Below are 17,612 nucleotides of genomic sequence, written 5' to 3'. Positions count from 1 at the left end.
CCGCCTATAAATAAACCGCGTAAATTAAAAAAAACGCGTAAAAAAATCCGCGTAAAATAAAACCGCGTATAAAGCGACTTCAGTGTATATCCTTATTATACCTCCGTATTGCCTTATGGCAACAATAAAAATGAATAATACGCGCTTTTCTCACCAGTTTTCAGATAAAACAACATCCAAATTTACAAATGTTATCGAGTAAAATGTACTAACCTCTGGTAGGGATGCGGGTTTGTTAACAATATGTAGAAAAACTTTGTACATTCTACTAATGTTTGCATTCCCAAATGTTTTTGGTAGTTTTCGAACCAGGATTTTTCTAAGTGTATGATGACGCAAGCAACCATTCTTGTTTTCTTTCGAATCAGTATTCCTATTTGTATTCCTGTTTTCGCTAGAAGCACGAAAAATTACTCGCTCGAATGCTATTACAGTTTTCGTTCGAATGCGTTCAATTGCGAAAAATATAATTGTTGACATCGGTTTGACAGTTCAGTTATCACAAAGTAGCAGAGTAGCAAGTTGAATTGTTGACAAGTTCAGGATAATCAGGTTAATTGAGGAGATTATTTCTAAGGTAAAAATATTTTTATTTCCTCAAACTGTGGATCAGAGTTTACAACAATTAATCGGTCCCGTTCTTATATCAGTCCCGGGGTGTTTAGACAGTTCCAGAAAAATTACTAAAAATGTTCGAGTTTGTTCAAACGAGTCCCATAAACAGTGATTCAGGCTTACAACATCGTTAAATTTTGATCCAATTCATCGACCTCTCCATTATTTTCTGGAATGCTGAGATTTGCCGAATGTTCATTACTTTTAAAACAACCCTTATCGCTATAATTGCAATAGAACAACATAAGAAGTGTACCACTCATCTGGAGCGAGCACTATTTGCTGTGTGACACTTTTCCACTTCAACTCGACATTCAACGAATCATTGACCTATCCCAAAGCATATGTAGAACCGTACGATCGGGCGAATTGTAGCTATCCGGAGCAACGCACTTGTTCGAATCATAAGAAAAAAAATGCTAGAGAGGCTCGAATTTCAAGTGTTTCCACCGCCACGCATCGCTTTACGTCGTCAAATTTGATGGAAAGCAATCCTCTCGCGTCGTCGTGGTTACGCGCTCCTTTTTTTCCCAATTGTTGTTTTGCTTTTCGTTTCTCAAATGGTTCATCAAATAGTATCCAATAATTACATTCACTGAAACAATAAATTAGAAATGACCCGTCACCAATCGAGGTTATTACAGCACTCGGGCTGCTGCTGCGTGAGCATATCGTAGTAAATTATCCGCACTGAACTCATGAAACTAATTGCTTCGGGACTATTTTGAGTGATATACGGGAATTTTCGGGTATAAGTTTGGAACTTTACGACTGTTTAGAGAAGGTTTTCGGGCTCTGCGGTCACAATGTTTCAACGCACGGAATGCCACGTTTACGTTTAATAGTTTCGAGTGCGTGTTGCCACGATTCGTCGAGAATTGATGAGCCGTGCGTTATTTTTAAAGTTTTTTTCAGCCACCCTCACAATAGCATTTGATTATGGAAAAGATAACAAAATCCGGTTACACCAGTTTAGTTAATCAACATTCAAAATTATTGCCATGGAAGTTTGTAGAAACCCAAAATGCACTCAATTCGGCACTGAAGCTTTTAATCATCCATTCATAGCGAGCGCCTTTTGTCGCAACCTGTCCGCGGATGGGGAACCGTTCGAATTCTTTCAGCTGCCAAAAACTCAGCTCTGAACCGACGAATAAATAGAGCAATAGGGCAACAAACAGCCTCAACAGTCGATCTCCATAATTGCCGATCATGATTAACAACAACAAGAACTGTAACATGTGTAAACATTCGGTCAGAGCCAGAGTGCGAATAAAGTGGCCGCCGATGCCGCCGATGCCGCCGATGCCGCCGCCGCCGAGGGAATGATATACTTGACTAGAAGAAGGAGTCATCATCGGCATCAGAGGCTGGATTGCCGCCAAAGGTTGTGGCAGATCGGTGGAGGGCTCCGATGCGCTCTGGCCGGCGGTAATCGTGCCTGGGGTGATGATCGTCATCGTCAGCTGAGGAACTGGGTTGGTGAGGCTGTTGAGGATTAGACTCGGGGCGGACGGGCTTCTCGTCTAGTAATCAAAATATTTATTACAAACCATTGGAGCGAACGGAGCGTGAAACGGAGAAACGAGACATAACGAAAAGCGAAATTCCCTGGAATGTTATTTGATTTGATCGAGATATTTTGAATCATACTTTTACTAGTTTGTAAAATCTATGCAATCGAGGAAGGACGTGGATTACAAAAGCTCGGTCCATAATAAGACATGATAAATACAGATCAGTCCGTATTATTCATCTGATCAGGTTCAACATCGAATTTCGTAAGTTTAATGCCACTAACCTCATCTCGATTTCTGTTAGATCCGATGCAGTAGAAACCTTAGAAGTTGCCTCGAAAACCTGTTTATGAGCATTTTTATGACTTTCACACGTTTATAAGAAATTTCAAATATTTACCGACGATTTTTTGTATCTGTAAATTGCATTCATGTGTGCCCCCACTGTCTGACACTAGTTGGGTAATGAGCTGCCAACTTAAAAGTTTAAATTTTGCTGGCCTATACTCTCCTGTCAGGAGCATGCGTGGTGTTGATGAGTCAGAGAGACGGTCCGGAGGGATGTGGTCACAATTCCCGTCTGTTGCGGGTGTAAAAAAACGGAGAGATCGTACCGTACAGCTGAACTATTTAGCACCTCGTCGCTAAACGGGGATATATGTGATTCGGTTTATTGTGATTGTTGTGTTCGCATTGTGACATGCGGGAGCGAATTTTTAGTTGAGATTGACCAACTATGTAAATGCGTTCAGGTGACACTTTGGTCGTAAATGCATCCAGCAGTGGATTCATTGCTCATGGTACAGATGGCACTATGTAATGCACTTGCCATAGGATCCAATTAATTTAGAGAGTTTGAATCTTATGATGAGAAATCAAATGAACCGTTCAATTTGGATCAAATATTGATTGGTAGTACAAAATGGTAGACTTCCTTCAATGCTGCATTTCCACTTGTGCAATAATCAACCCATCAATCAATATATATAAAAATTGACTATATATATATATATATATATATATATATATATATATATATATATATATATATATATATATATATATATATATATATATATATATATATATATATATATATATATATATATATATATATATATATATATATATATATATATATATATATATAAATGTCTGTCTGTCTGTCTGTTCGTCTGATTCTTATGGACTCGGAAACTACTGAACCGATCAACATTAAAATTGGTATGTAGGGGTTTTTGGGGCCGGGGAAGGTTTTTGTGATAGTTTGAGACCCCTCCCCCTTCTTTAAGGGGGGGCTGCCATACAAATGAAATACAAATTTCTACATTACTCGGGAATTAATGAAGAAAATTAAACCAAATTAGGCATATTGAGGTTTGAGGGTACAATAAATGTTTCTATGGTGGTTAGGCTCTCCACCCCCTCTCTAAGCTGGGGCTGCCATACGAATGAAACATAAATTTCTACATTACTCGGGAATCAATCAAGCAAATGAAACCAAATAACCAAATTAGGCATGTAAGGGTTTTATGGTGCAATTAATGTTTCTATGGTGATTAGATTCTCCACCCCCTCTCTAAGGGAGGGCTGCCATACAAATGAAACACAAATTTCATACAAATGAAACACAAATTTCTGCATCAATCGAGAATTATTAAAAAAAAAAGAAACCACGCTGGGTATTTTGAGGTTTTGGGGTGCAATAAATGTTTCTATGATGGTTAGACTTTCCACCCCCTCTCTAAGGGGGGGAGGCGGGGGCGGATCTGCCGTACAAATGAAACACAAATTTCTGAATTACTCGAGAATTAATCAAGCAAACGAAACCAAATTTGGCATGTGGAGATTTTAGTATGTAATAAATATTTCTATGGTGGTTAGACACTCCTCCCGCTCTCTAAGGGTGAGCTGTCATACAAATGAAACCCAAATTTCTGCATAACTCGAAAACTAATCAAGCAAATGGAGCCACATTTGACATGTGAAGACTTTACGGGGCACGAAACGTTTCTATGGTGAATACACTCTTCCCCCCTCTCTAAGAAGGGCTGCCACACAAACGAAACACAAACTTCTGCATAACTCGAGAACTAATCAAGCACAATTTGGGATGTGAGGGTTTTTGGGTATGAGAAATGTTTCTATAATGGTATGACACCTCTTCCTCCTCTGGAATGGAGAGGGGGTCCCATAAAAATATTACACATATTTCAACCAAATATGACAATTGAAAATTTTCGGAAAACTCTGAAGGAAAAAGGGAAAATTAAATTCCCATATGTTCTATAATTACACAGTGACAAGTGCTGTTAGTCCATTTGATGTTTGCGCTAGCGAAATTGATCTTTGTTCGAAACTGGAAATGGATTTTAATGTGATGAAATGCCCTCCTATATCTTCTTCTATCTATACAAAAAAAAAAAAAGATCGCCAGATGTGTTGATAAGAGCAGAACTCGAGGAATGAATTGTCCGATATAGGGCTGTCTTTATTCTATTATATTTTCTGTATGAAACATTTATTCCAAGTAACGGAGAAACATGTTATTTACAAGTGGTTGAAAAATCTTGAACGAGAATTGTGTCCGAAAATAATCTGATATTATAATGATGAGTTTTGTTAGAAATACTAGGATGTTTATAGTAAAAAGTAAATTCAACGGGTTCGAATAGAAGATCAATCAATGAACAGTTCTGCGATTGGACCCATGAACTTGCTCACAGTAAGAAAACGTGAATGTTTGAAGGTATTGATAACAAAAAAAAATTTTTTGGACGGGACGGAGTTTGCCGGCTCAGCTAGTTGTATATAAAACAGACTGCTCAAAATATCGAATTTTATCGCTGGGATAAGCCGTCAATAACAGTAGATTGGGACTGATCACGATAGTCACTTCATGGTGAAAACGAAATGATTTGTATGCAAGGTTATATGCACTTCATTTCGTTTTCACCGTGAAGTGACTATCGTGATCAGGCGCATTATGTAGAGATTGGACGGATCCCGGCCGGAGACCGGATGGAATTTCGTCGGATACTGAATGTTAAGCGCAAACATAATAATATCTCATCAACACGATACAAATCTTCACACAGTAGGTTATATTTTAAAGTCCGTAAATATAAAAATTAGACTTCCTTACAGTATTCAATTTCTAGATAACTGTGAGCGTACAAGACAAATGTAATTATTTTGATAATGTTAACTTATCAGAATTGAATACAGGAATGTATTTCTTTCATAACTAAGGTAGTGAAAAGTACAACCAAGGTTGTTTCGGTTGCATTCGGATAGTTGTTATATTCGAGTAAACTTTAGTTCCGGGTAAATGTTATACAATCACCACAGTAGAATATGAACACATTTATTTAAAGGGTCTTTCAGATTAAACGCTCACGCAACAAATTTTAATAACTTCTACAAAAGTGAACCGATTTTTATTTTTAAAAAACGAAAATAATGCTTTTTTTAGGTCATTTTCGATGTGACCACCCCTTTTTTCGATAACGCGTTTTAAACGGCGAACAAAATTCTTCATGCACAACTCTAACATTATGACTTCGATGCTGTTGAAAGTCCGAATTATTTCTTTATTTTTTTTCAATATAGCAACGGTCCTTCACGTACCCCCAGAGGAAGTAATCGACGACGAGAAATGTGGAAATTCTTACCATAAGAGGATAAAGTTTCATTAAAGCTTCGGTTGCTCGAAAATACACGTTCTCGTAAATTGTATATCTTGAGCAGTGTCTTAGAATATCAAAAAACTATTCACGAGTAACGAATATGATTTTGTTACACTGAAACTTTGACTTTTTCTCAGCATGAAACACACTGCCCTCATCATATTGATGACAATAACAAACGAGTTCATTTTGTTCATATCGGTGATGCATGAACAAATTTGCTATGATGAATGAATGCGGCATTGAGTGGGGTTCATAACTTCGCTGTTATTTATAATTTGAATATCAAAAGCAACAGATTGATATTCATCACATTCGAAACGATATTCGTTCTAGTAGTGAATTTGAGTCAAAATTCAGAAATAAAAAACTCAGTCAGGCTGGACCATTCAGAGAACAGAAACACCAAAGTTCAATGAAACGAACTTTGCAAGATATCGCGCAGGATTTTATTTGGCGAGACGGTAACACCGGCATATCCAGAACGGATGCAAGGAGTCGTTGTAGCTACCGTCAAGTGATTTGCGACATCGAGAACAGCTGATATTCATTTGGCAAAAATGAAATTCAATTCCGACGACTTCAAATCATATTGAAGAACGAAAGTTAATTTACTCATATTCACCGGTTGTCTGGATCTGTCATTTTGATTTTCGTTTGGAGTATATAGGTTTTCGATGCAACCTAGTCCGAAAGTCCGAAATTAGCGAAGATGATTTTTTTCAACACTGATCTTGAGACTAAAAACCATCCGATCAAACTGAACGAGTAGCCGAATATTATCGTCCCGAAGTGGGGAATGCAGTGTTACCATCGACAGAGCGAATTTTTTGACGTGGGACTACGTCTAACCGGAATATATGGGGGGTAAAATGAAAACCTAAACACAGAACATGCAGGAAAGAATGAAAGATTTCGAATGCTTATAACTCAAACATTTCTTACTGGATCGGAAAGATGTTTGCATCAATTGAAAGGGAATATTTCTACGCATCTATTGAAATTGATAAAATGTAATTTTTCATTAGATAAACAATATAATAACTGTAAAATGTTAAGCGTTATCTAAACGTCCTAACTGCCTCGTTTCGATTGGTCCGATTTACGGTTTCCCCAACACAGCCATCAAAACTAAGCAACCTTGGAAAAATCGACATTGCAAATACATGAAAGTAGGGGGGTTTTCGTTCTTACCGAAATGTGTTCCCTAACACAGACTTCAAAACCAAGCAGCGTTGGAGAAATCGGCATCGCAAACACATGAAAGCAGGGGAAGTTTTTGTTCCCACCAAAATATGTTCCCTAACAGAGATTTCAAAACTAAGGTTCCTGGAGAAAATCGGCATTGCAAATTCATGCAAGTCGGGGGTATTTTTGTTCCGACTGAAATGTGTTTACTTAACACAGACTTCAAATCCATGGAGTGTCGGGAAATTGACATTGAAAATTCATGCAGGTCGGGGAGCATTTTTGTTCCGACTAAAATGTTTTTCCCTAACACAGACTTCAGAACCAAGGTTTCTGGGGAAATCGGCATTGCAAATACATGCAAGTCGAGAGCATTTTTGTTTCGACTGAATTGTGTTTGCCTAACACAGACTTCAAATCCAAGGTTTCTGAGGAAATCGGCCTTGCAAATAAATACAAACTGCGAGTACTTTTGCACTCGCTTGCCTATGCGTTTCCCTAACATGGTCTTCTAAACTTAGGAACCTGGAAAAATGGTGCAGACACTAGAGGCGAATGAACTTACAGGTTTCAAGCAAACTCGCGGTTCGAGAAGTGCGTACACTTGAGAGATGCAAACTTCAGAGGCAAATGTAAAATAAAATAATCGTTTAATTATTTTTTCCGTACTCATATTTCGTCCGTAAAAGGACTGTCATTTAATTTACTTGTAACGAAGAACATAATCTATCACAATGCATGAATTGACCTTACATGTTCAATCTTTTTACTCACAAAGCAAATATATTCAATTCAATTGAATTCAGAAATTGTTTCATTCAATCAAGAATGTAATCAATACAAACAAGTGATTGCTATGCTAAGGTTGTCCCACGTCAACCTTGCGGTTATATCATAGATAAAACCCACCCATTTTTTTTAAAAGGAGCTATTCGATTTTTTGCGTGAGCGTTTAATCTGAAAAACTCTGTATAATTGAAGAAACAAAATTGCAAATCACTGATATTAATCACTTGTCAAAAATACTATTACTATCATTGAGTATTCGAAAATTAAAAGTCTTAGATTAGTCTTTTTCTTTTTAGATGGCCCGAACTTTCCTAGATGAACAATACGCGTGCGCCAATGCAAGTCGGCAAAGATTTCCTTGACGAAAAATCCCTCAGTCAGAATGGAAATTGAGTCCGAAACCTCCGGCTAGATATGTTTGACGCTAATAAGAAACAGCCAAAGTATTATCCAATTCTTCTCTAATTTGACGTGCACATCAGCTTCAAGAAATATGGTAGATAAAAATAGAGGAGTATGCGAGCGAGGAAGCTGCGTTTTCATCGGGAAAGACGAGTAAAAGTGATACACAGTGACTTAAACTCGAAATCGTACCCCACCATGCAGATCTTCTTTCACTACATTTCTATGTCGAAAAGAAAATTTCGTATCATTCTATCTAAATAATGATACCGTTCTGAATCATATTTCGGACACTTTATTCTAATATCTTAAAATGCTTAATGCACTGATGATATAACTATCAAATTAATATCACAATTGCTTCTTTAGAGTAATCCCTTGGTTTCACTATCATTTCACATGAGAACTACATTTGAATTATAACATAATCGGCAGAAATCTTACAACACTACTCATTATCGTTTGTGTTTGACGTTTCCTTAGCGTGAGCACGTAGAATTTACTCGTTCATAAATATTTCAATTTCTCCCGTGTTTCATCAGTTCTCATCATCGTTAACAGTTTACTGTGATTGCTTGCTAAGTGTTTCGCAGTTGACCATAAAATAAAAGTGTAATGTAATTTTCGTCCAAAAAATCGAAATTTGATTTAGTATCCGAAGTTTGATTCTTATTCGCTTCATTTGAAAAGCATTTTTTTGATGATTTTTTTTATATTTTCAATTAAATAGATACCAAAATAGAAAGCTTAAAAGCATATTGAACTAATTTATTAAAAATATCAACCAAATAATACCTGTGCATAAATTTTAGATCTGTGTTCTGCATCATATGCCTTAAGTGTCCGAAATATGATTCATATCGGTATAACTTCTCTGATGTTGAGTTTATCGAAATACAGGACAAGTTATATAAGTGCTGGAATAATTATTCGAAACGCAAATTGGAATCTGTTTTACAGAACAAAATAACCCCGATTGGAGAACAATCCTCTCTTCATGATGTTGCATAAAATCTTGAGGAAGCACTTTGCTCTTCAATGAAAAAGATATTGACCCCTAGAAGATCGGGCATTCCAGCACAAAGACAGATCGGAGACAAAGCCTGGTATACCACTACGCTAGCTTCCATCGGAAGAAAACTGGAGCATTACCTAATAATAGCTAGACGTACATTGAATTTGACGGTAATACAGAAAGTAATTTCATAACAGCAGAAAAATTGAACGAATTTTTCACGTCAAGTGTGGAGGAAATCCATAATGGTATTGTGCCTCCTACAAATCGACTAAATCTTGCTTTTCCTAGTTTGTCTTCACAATTGAGATGCTTTAGAACCATCAGCGTGGAAACACTGGGGAAGGTTGTGATGGATTTAAGATACTGTGCGGGTGCTGATAATATCAATAAAACGGTATTAGTAGATGCATTTGATATAATCAAAGAGAATCTACTATATATAGTAAATGAGTCGATGATTCGTGGTGAATGGCCACATAGTTGGAAGAAATCCGTTGTCATACCGATTCCAAAAAATCCGAAATCAACCAAACCAGCTGACCGTAGACCAGTTAATATGTTACCAATGTACGAAAAAATCCTAGAAATCGTTGTCAAAGATCAACTGTTGGAACATATAACAGGAAATGAAATACTGGTAGATGAACAGTCTGGATTTAGAAAAATCCACTCTTGTGAAACGGCTCTTAATTTGTTGCTTTTAAAATGAAAATAGGCTATAAAGGAGAAGCAAGTTATTTTGACCGTATTTATTGATTTGAAAAGGGCCTTCGAGACAGTAGACCGATGCTAATTGATTAAACTGCTTTCCAGTTATGATGTAACTGGGCTTGTATTGACGTGGTTTGAAAGCTACTTAAGCGGGCGAACACAAATCACTATTTATAGGGACGGTAACTCATCGGCTGGATCAGTGAATCTGGGTGTGCCTCAAGGAAGTGTTCTGGGGCCGTTACTTTTCTTGCTTTATATCAATGACATCAAACAGGTGTTAAATGACAGCGACGTGAATTCGTTCGCTGACGACACAGCGATATTTGTTGTGGCAGATACATTGCAAGACTGTTACAGATAAATGAACATTGAACTACAAAATCTAGATGACTGGTTAAAATGGAAAAAATTGAAGTTAAATATAAGTAAAACGAAATACATGGTAGTACGACACGCAGTCTTGATAGTGGCAGTCTAAGTATAAGTATAGATGGGTAACCTGTGGAAAGAGTATCATCAATCAAATATCTTGGCGTTATTCTAGACGAAACGCTGCTTTTTGAAGAGAACATCAATTATACTATAAAGAAGGCAGTTCAAAAATGTGGAGTGCTTTGTAGAATAAGTCGTTTCTTGACTTTTGAAGGCAAAAGTCGCTGATCGCTCCACATTTTGATTATTGTGCATCTGTGCTATTTCTTGCAAATAAGAGACAGATGCAAAGAATGCAAATGTCGCAAAACAAGGCTATGCGCCTGGTATTGAGATGTGATCGACGAACTCCACGGAGATTCATGCTAGAATGCCTACAATGGATGTCAATCAGTCAGCGTATTACGAGGGTCACTATTTATATTTCGGGAATTGGCAACACTGATGTCATGTGAGTCCATCTGACGGTTCCATCATAAAGTTTGACATTTTTGACGATATACGTACTCAGAACATTTTGTCATACGGACGCTATTTGTTTATTTTATATTTAGTTGAAAGTTTGGTTTCGTGCTTAAAATTAGTTGTGCGAAAATTATGTTTACGTTGGATCCCATATAATTTGACAATCGCTCAAAAAAAGGCTCGTGTCGATTGGAATAAATGCTTTGAAAATTGGTTTAAGTGCATGCAAAAGTGTATCGATCATCGTGGCGAGTACTTTGAAAAACAATAAAAATATATTCGCAGCTTAACTATTTGTTTTTGTTCCTATTCCCGATGTTGAGTTGAGTTAGTATTTAGTGTAATTAACATGCAACGGGTGAGTGACGATTCAATTTCGCCCGAAACCAATTGCAGTCCAACCCTGCGATTGTGTTTCGGAATAGACTATACGCCCATCTCCCTTGTTTATTTCGAAGAAACATCACTAATACATCAGTATCACACAGCTGATGAGCTTTCGTACGCCACCACAGATTTTAAATTAGTTAGTCGTAAAATAGTTGTCCCCAATAAATGTAGTGTCCGTTTAAATAAAGTGTTCCTTTGTAAAATTGTGTTTTTTGTGAATTGTCTGACACAATTCCGAATACCGTCCATCACCCGAAATATAAAAAGTGACCCTCGTAAATATTGCACACTCACGTTTATATACAAAATGACGAATAATATGACACCGAATTACCTTCGAAATACAATAATGTATGGAAGAGATATGCATCGATATAATACAAGACAAGCAAGTGACCTCAGAACCATGATCTTCCGAATGTCGTGTACTCAAAACTCTTTTTTTTTTATAAGGGATATCGACTGTATAATACCTTACCCAATGAGGCAAAGACAGCAACAAGCCTTCGAATGTTCCGTAGTATTTGTAAAGAGTTTTTGAAGCATGATTTAGATTTTTGACCTGGTGTATAATCAATGTTAGTATGTAAGATGACGAGTGCTCCCTTGGCCGAGTGGTTAGCGTCATAACTAACATGCCGGGTGTTCGGGTTCGATTCCCGTTCTGGTCGGGGGAATTTTTCGTCAAAGAAATTTCCTCCGACTTGCACTGTGATCACGCGTATTCTAGAACTTGCCACTCAGAATGCATTCAAGGCGTGTTATTTGGCATAGAAATCTCAACTAAGTACTAATGAAAATGACGCAAGTAATACTACGTTGAGACGGCGAAGTTCCTCTAGGAACGTTAGTGCCATTGAAGAAGAAGAAGAAGAATGTAAGATGACGAAGCTATGACGGATTAATTTTTCTTGTGCTTTTGTCTTTTTTATCAATAGACTATGATGATGGTGGTATTTTATTTGTTTGTACTAGTTTTTAATTTTTTTTTCTATATACATTTCGAGTAGTCTACAACAGTTTGAGCATCGTGCACGTGAAACGGCATAGAGAAGCTTAAAATTGAGCATTGGATAAAAATAATGGTTCTGTTTTTAAGAAAATTATATCATTCTAAGGGATTGAAAGTGGAAATTGCGAACAAGCTAGGGATAGCTCAACCGGAATTTTTGTAAATTTATCTTTTTAACAGATGATTGACGAGATCTTTTTGTGTCGTGGAAGATCTCATTGCAGATTCAGATTGACGCGATTATACCCCAGTTTTAATGAAGGGCCTGAAGTATCGGCTGGAATTAGGCTTAGGTTCGCTTAGCGTGCTCGTTACGTAACAAAATTCGATTTTCATTCCTAAATAAATTCAGCGCCCCTATATGCTTGAGTAGATAGCTTCGATTATGGGGCCGAATGTGGTGTGTTTGCTGAGTCAAAAAAAATGAAAAAGCACGTGTTGTAATGGGCTAAACACACAGGTGCAGAAAGAAGCTAGGGCACTTTGGTCATTCTGAATCAGTTGGATACAGTGATCCAACGTACGTTGCAGTTTGTTCCGGAAGGAACTATTCTTCAAATTCATGGGTTCTATTTAAAAAAAGGTGGCGAGCTCCCTGAATTCGAAATTATTCGATATCGAAGATTTATCAACCCAGTAATCATAATCAATGTTGATGAAGGACCAGACAAGAACCCTCGTTTTAGAAAGGTCATAGATATATATTTTCATCATTTTAATCAATTGAATCTTGATGCAATATTCTTTTTTTTACAAAAGGTCCAGAGCGTATGGTTTTCAACCGAGTTGAACGTCGGAAGGCTATTTTTTCTAGAAGTTAAAAGGATTCATACTTTCGCATGATAATTATGAATCTCACTTGGATGAAAAACTCAAAACAATCCGAAACTGGAAGCGAAACATTTTGAGTATGTAGCGAAATCGTTAGATGATCTGTGGAACAACCTACACCCAAACTAGCGTTGGCAGAAAATATTTCATCTTTGGCAGAAAAGATGCCATTCCGTGTGCTAGAGAGTCAAATGCGCAAAATGGTTTGTATGTATGCGAGCAGACATCTCCTTCTGTTTTCTTTTCTCTTTTCGTTTGGGATTGTGCCAAAAAAAAAGCCCATACGACGTCAATGGGGATCGAACCAAGGCTGGCTGGAATGCAAAGCTATTTCACACAACCACGCTATCCACATGGCTAATGATGCATCGGCAGTTGTTCAGCAAATACGTAATAATATTGCACATGATTATATAATGAAGTTGGAAAGTGTTTTCTAAGAGTAAAAAGGGAGCGCATGAATGAGAACAATATCTATCTCGGTCGTGTATGTGGCAAGGTATGCGGAAAGCTTATTTGTCTTTTGTTTCGCTCGCTCGTATTAATCTTATATTGCTGTGCCATGAATATTATACAAATGCTTACCAGTATTTGTGAGTCATGACATTTTATGTTATGTTATGTCTCATTTGATGTCGTAAATCGGGATGACAAGACATGAGCTAAAAATCAATTTTGGGTGTAGCAATCGATGGATATCTCGTTAAAGCCTAATATATTAAGCCCGAAAACTTCAAAATGAGGAAGTGGAATTTGTAGGATATTTAGCCGAATGATTTTGCTCGTCACGTGAAAACATCCCAGTACTCTTTGCAAGTAGTCAAACGACAAACGCTGCGTTGAAACAAGGAGTAGTCACTGTTGGAATTTATACAAAGCTGTTTAGTCCCGATGGAAACCAAATACGGCTCAATCTGACCATTCCCGATCATATCCGTTATTCTGTCCCGCACACATACCCGCATACAAGATTAGGCATCTCAATGCGAATATAGCGCAGATGAGTTGATCTCAAAGCGGACCCATCAGTAGAACGACAGACAGCTTCCAAAATCATACGTGCGTCAATTTCAAACTTAGTCAAATATATAGGGGAAGATGCCCCTTAAATTGCAAATGCATTCCGTTGATATTAAACACACGAGGGAACGTGTTAAGTAACTACGAAGCAAACACAGAGGGCTGATTCAGGACCACCACAACTTTTTTCAATTAACAGTATGCCGTTTACTTCAAGCATCAGGTAAATTCAGTCTATATAACTTGTCTTGAAGAGTAGACCATAAGCAATCGAAATAGTTTAGTATTGTAATGTTTCATCGTCTGATAGAACATTTAACTCATTCTCAGTACTGGTTAAAAATCTATCTTTCCCTTTTTTAAGCATTGAAAACACGGTATGTCACCAAAACACTGGAATGAAGGGTGCAAAAAAATGGTCATCATACGTTAAAATCATCAGTTTTATGACACCCTTCATTTGATACTGCTGGAAGTTCGGTAGGTGGCGCCATTTCCGAGATCCAAAAAGAGGTCGGTTCAAGACCATCGGTCGGATTAGGACTATTTCCCCCTATTATTTAAATTTGAGAACGTATTTTTCATATTCCTAAGAAAGCGACCCTTTTGTTGAGCGGTGACAAATCTCGATGCTCGATTCAGTCTCGAACTTCTGAAAACAAACAGTTATTTTTGTATAAATCAACATCAATTTATACCAGCTCCTGTTCCTCTCAGCCAAACATTAGATGGTTTGAAAGTACCAATCCCAACAGATGTAAGCATTGATTTTCTTTCTCTGTTTCTTTGATTCCGGCCTGGATTTTCTACGTTGATGTTTTCATTATTTAATAAAATCTGAAATGTATGAAAATTTTTCAAACGACTTTGATTTTGCGTTACGTAACATGAGGGGGAGGGGGTTTTGTCTTGCGTTACTTATTGTTACATAGGGGGGGGGGAGGTGGTCCAAAAACCGCATTTTTAGCGTTACGTAATTTGTGCACGAGGCCTTATTCAGAAAAGCCATTGCTGGTACAGGAGTATTTCATTGGTTTCTTTAAATTGACAGATCTTGGGCATATTACAGGGTTTTCCATTTCGGGCTTCCGAAAGTATACAGCCCTGCGCTGACAACCGTTTGACATAGCTGTCAACCAAAGCGTCATATCGTTAGTTGAATGTCTGCCATTTTACAATATGGATCGTTTTAGCATCGCACAACGTGTTAATTTTGTTAAATTATACTATAAAAATGATGAAAAACCGGCAAATGTTTTTCGAGCATTACGGACGGATTTTGGTCGTCATGGACGGCCTACAGAGCACACAATCGCTAATGTATTGCGTACATTCGAACAAACTGGATCCGTAGCGGATATTGTGAAACCTGCGCATCATCGTAATGTGCGTCCGGCCGAAAATATTGCTGCTGTTGCTGCCAGTGTGGAGGATTACCCGAATGTTTCGATTCAACGGCGTGCTCAGCAATTGGGCTTGTCAAACACATCATTGTGGCGAATTTTGCATTTGGACTTGCACCTACATCCATATAAAGTCCAACTGGTACAAAAATTAGAGCGTGGTGACCATGGAATGCGTCGGGCATACGTCGATTGGGTGAACGAACAACAGCAGCAAATTTTCTTCAGCGATGAGGCACATTTCGAGCTCGGTGGCTATGTGAACACCCAAAATTTCCGTATATGGGGCTCAGAAAATCCACACGTCATTGTTGAGAGACCATTGCATCCGCCAAAAGTCACTGTTTGGTGCACATTATGGCAAAAGTCACTGTTTGGTGCACGCAAACTCTTGAACATTTGAAAGACAACATTCGTGAAGTTATGACCGAGATACCGCCCCATATGTGCCGAAAAGTCATCGAAAATTACCTGTTCCGGATCAAGGTGTGCGAGGAAGCCTTAGGTGGACATTTGAATGATGTTGTATTTCACACATAATGGCATAAAACAAACTTTAATTTGAAATAAAAGTTTCATCGAAATTCGAATTCTAAGTGTGTTTTATTTCAATTTACTTTCGGAATTTAAAGTTGGAAAACCCTGTATTAGAAGCAAGATGTAGAATATCGTTGAAAATGTTTAATCTGGCGATTGAACGTTCCTTTCAGCTTATCCGATATCATAGACAGACAAGTCTCAGAAAAAAATGTTTCTAGAAGTGGCTTTTCTTGCAGTTGGCATCATTATTTTTACAAATCATGGTACAAAGGTACAAAGGTAACGATGATCGCTTGTTGTCGAAAGACCTGAATCCTCCGAATATTTCTGAACATCGTCTCATTGCGAATGGTTGTCAAGAGGGAGAAGAACAGACCCATAAAATGAACAATGTTCGAAAATGACCTCAAAAAATTGAGTCGTATGAGAGAGCGCGTGGCAGAAATTTGAATGATATTATGTCCCACGTTTGTTTACACGTTACAAGCAACAACAAAAAAAATCATCGAAATCTGAGTTCTTTATGAATTTATGATTTATATCATCTTATTCATGTATTATGAAAAGGTTTTCAAAATACCCATTGACTGCCAATTTACATAAGTATTTATTTCAGTGTTCGATTTAGTTGCCATAACATAATCGATTCAAATGATTACACTCAATCGGACGATAGTTTTGCCTCTCCTATCCCTCCACTTACTTGACCACGTTGGTGGGCGGAGTCCATTTGTACTCCTCGAACACCTTCATCACCGCTTTCGTGAGCTTCTCCTTGTCATTGGCGCCGAGCTTGTTGTCTTCGACGGCAGCCGTCGAAACCGTTGCGAAGGCATTCGTCGCCTGAGCCGCTAAGCCGCTTCCGAGCAGCACTCTATTCCCGTTGACGATTTTCGCACTGCAGTTAGCATTATTGTTGTTATTAATTAACGCAACATTGTTATTGTGGGCATTATTCACACCATCACCGCCACCCCCTACACTGACGTTGGATATTTTGATGGGATTTTCCTTCTTCCCCAATGCCTTCATGTCGCCCAAGGTCACTGAATCCTGTTGCATGCTGCTGCAATTCATGCTGTCAACTCGCACACAAACAAAACCCGCGATTCCCTCCTAGAACACTGGATCCTTTTGTAATTGGCAACGACAAACCGCACAGGTCATACCTGAAAACGTTACGCCACAACACACGGAATTGAAATAGCACGAAATTATCGAATATCGAAGCAAACTACGACCTACGACAATTGTCTAGCCCCTCGGTGGCTCCGGGGACGCAAGCTAAGTCACACTTCGTGCGCGCACAACCCGAATGAAGTCTCAACCAAAACTGACGAGCTGAGGCTGCGCGATGGGCTAGGACAAGACATAAGGAAAAATAAACGGGCAGGGTTTGATCGGGATGTCGAGTGAACGAGGCTGTGTGTGGGTCTGTCCGTTTGAGTGTTGTAGAATATGTAAATTTCGGATCTATCCGCGATTCAAACGCACCAATGTTTACTTTTTCGTCGTGCTGCCCGGCTGAGATAGTTTTGGCACCGATTTTAATTTGTCGAAAATATTTTTTCAGTTATTCAGGACAAC

General features: G+C 38.1%; 1 protein-coding gene across 2 annotated transcripts in view; it reads right to left on the bottom strand.

The window, feature by feature from the left end:
- LOC129775350 (transcription factor SOX-8) overlaps positions 1 to 17,365 on the bottom strand; it is a 57,298-nt gene extending 39,933 nt beyond the window's left edge. The window contains exons 1-2 of one of the 2 annotated variants that reach the window (XM_055780017.1): positions 17,267 to 17,351; positions 16,729 to 17,194 (exon numbers count right to left, since the gene is read on the bottom strand). In XM_055780017.1, coding sequence (XP_055635992.1) covers positions 16,729 to 17,102 — 374 coding nt within the window. In that variant the 5' untranslated portion in view covers positions 17,103 to 17,194; positions 17,267 to 17,351. Of the gene's footprint in view, positions 1 to 16,728 lie in introns of both variants that reach the window. The other variant, XM_055780027.1, reaches the window with a different exon arrangement.
- Between the last annotated feature and the right edge of the window lie 247 nt (positions 17,366 to 17,612).

This window comes from Toxorhynchites rutilus, chromosome 1 (genome assembly GCF_029784135.1).
Source record: "Toxorhynchites rutilus septentrionalis strain SRP chromosome 1, ASM2978413v1, whole genome shotgun sequence".
NCBI classification, from domain to species: domain Eukaryota; kingdom Metazoa; phylum Arthropoda; class Insecta; order Diptera; family Culicidae; genus Toxorhynchites; species Toxorhynchites rutilus.
The sequence above is the reverse complement of the archived record's forward strand: the minus strand, read 5'-3'. Positions and strand labels throughout refer to the sequence as shown.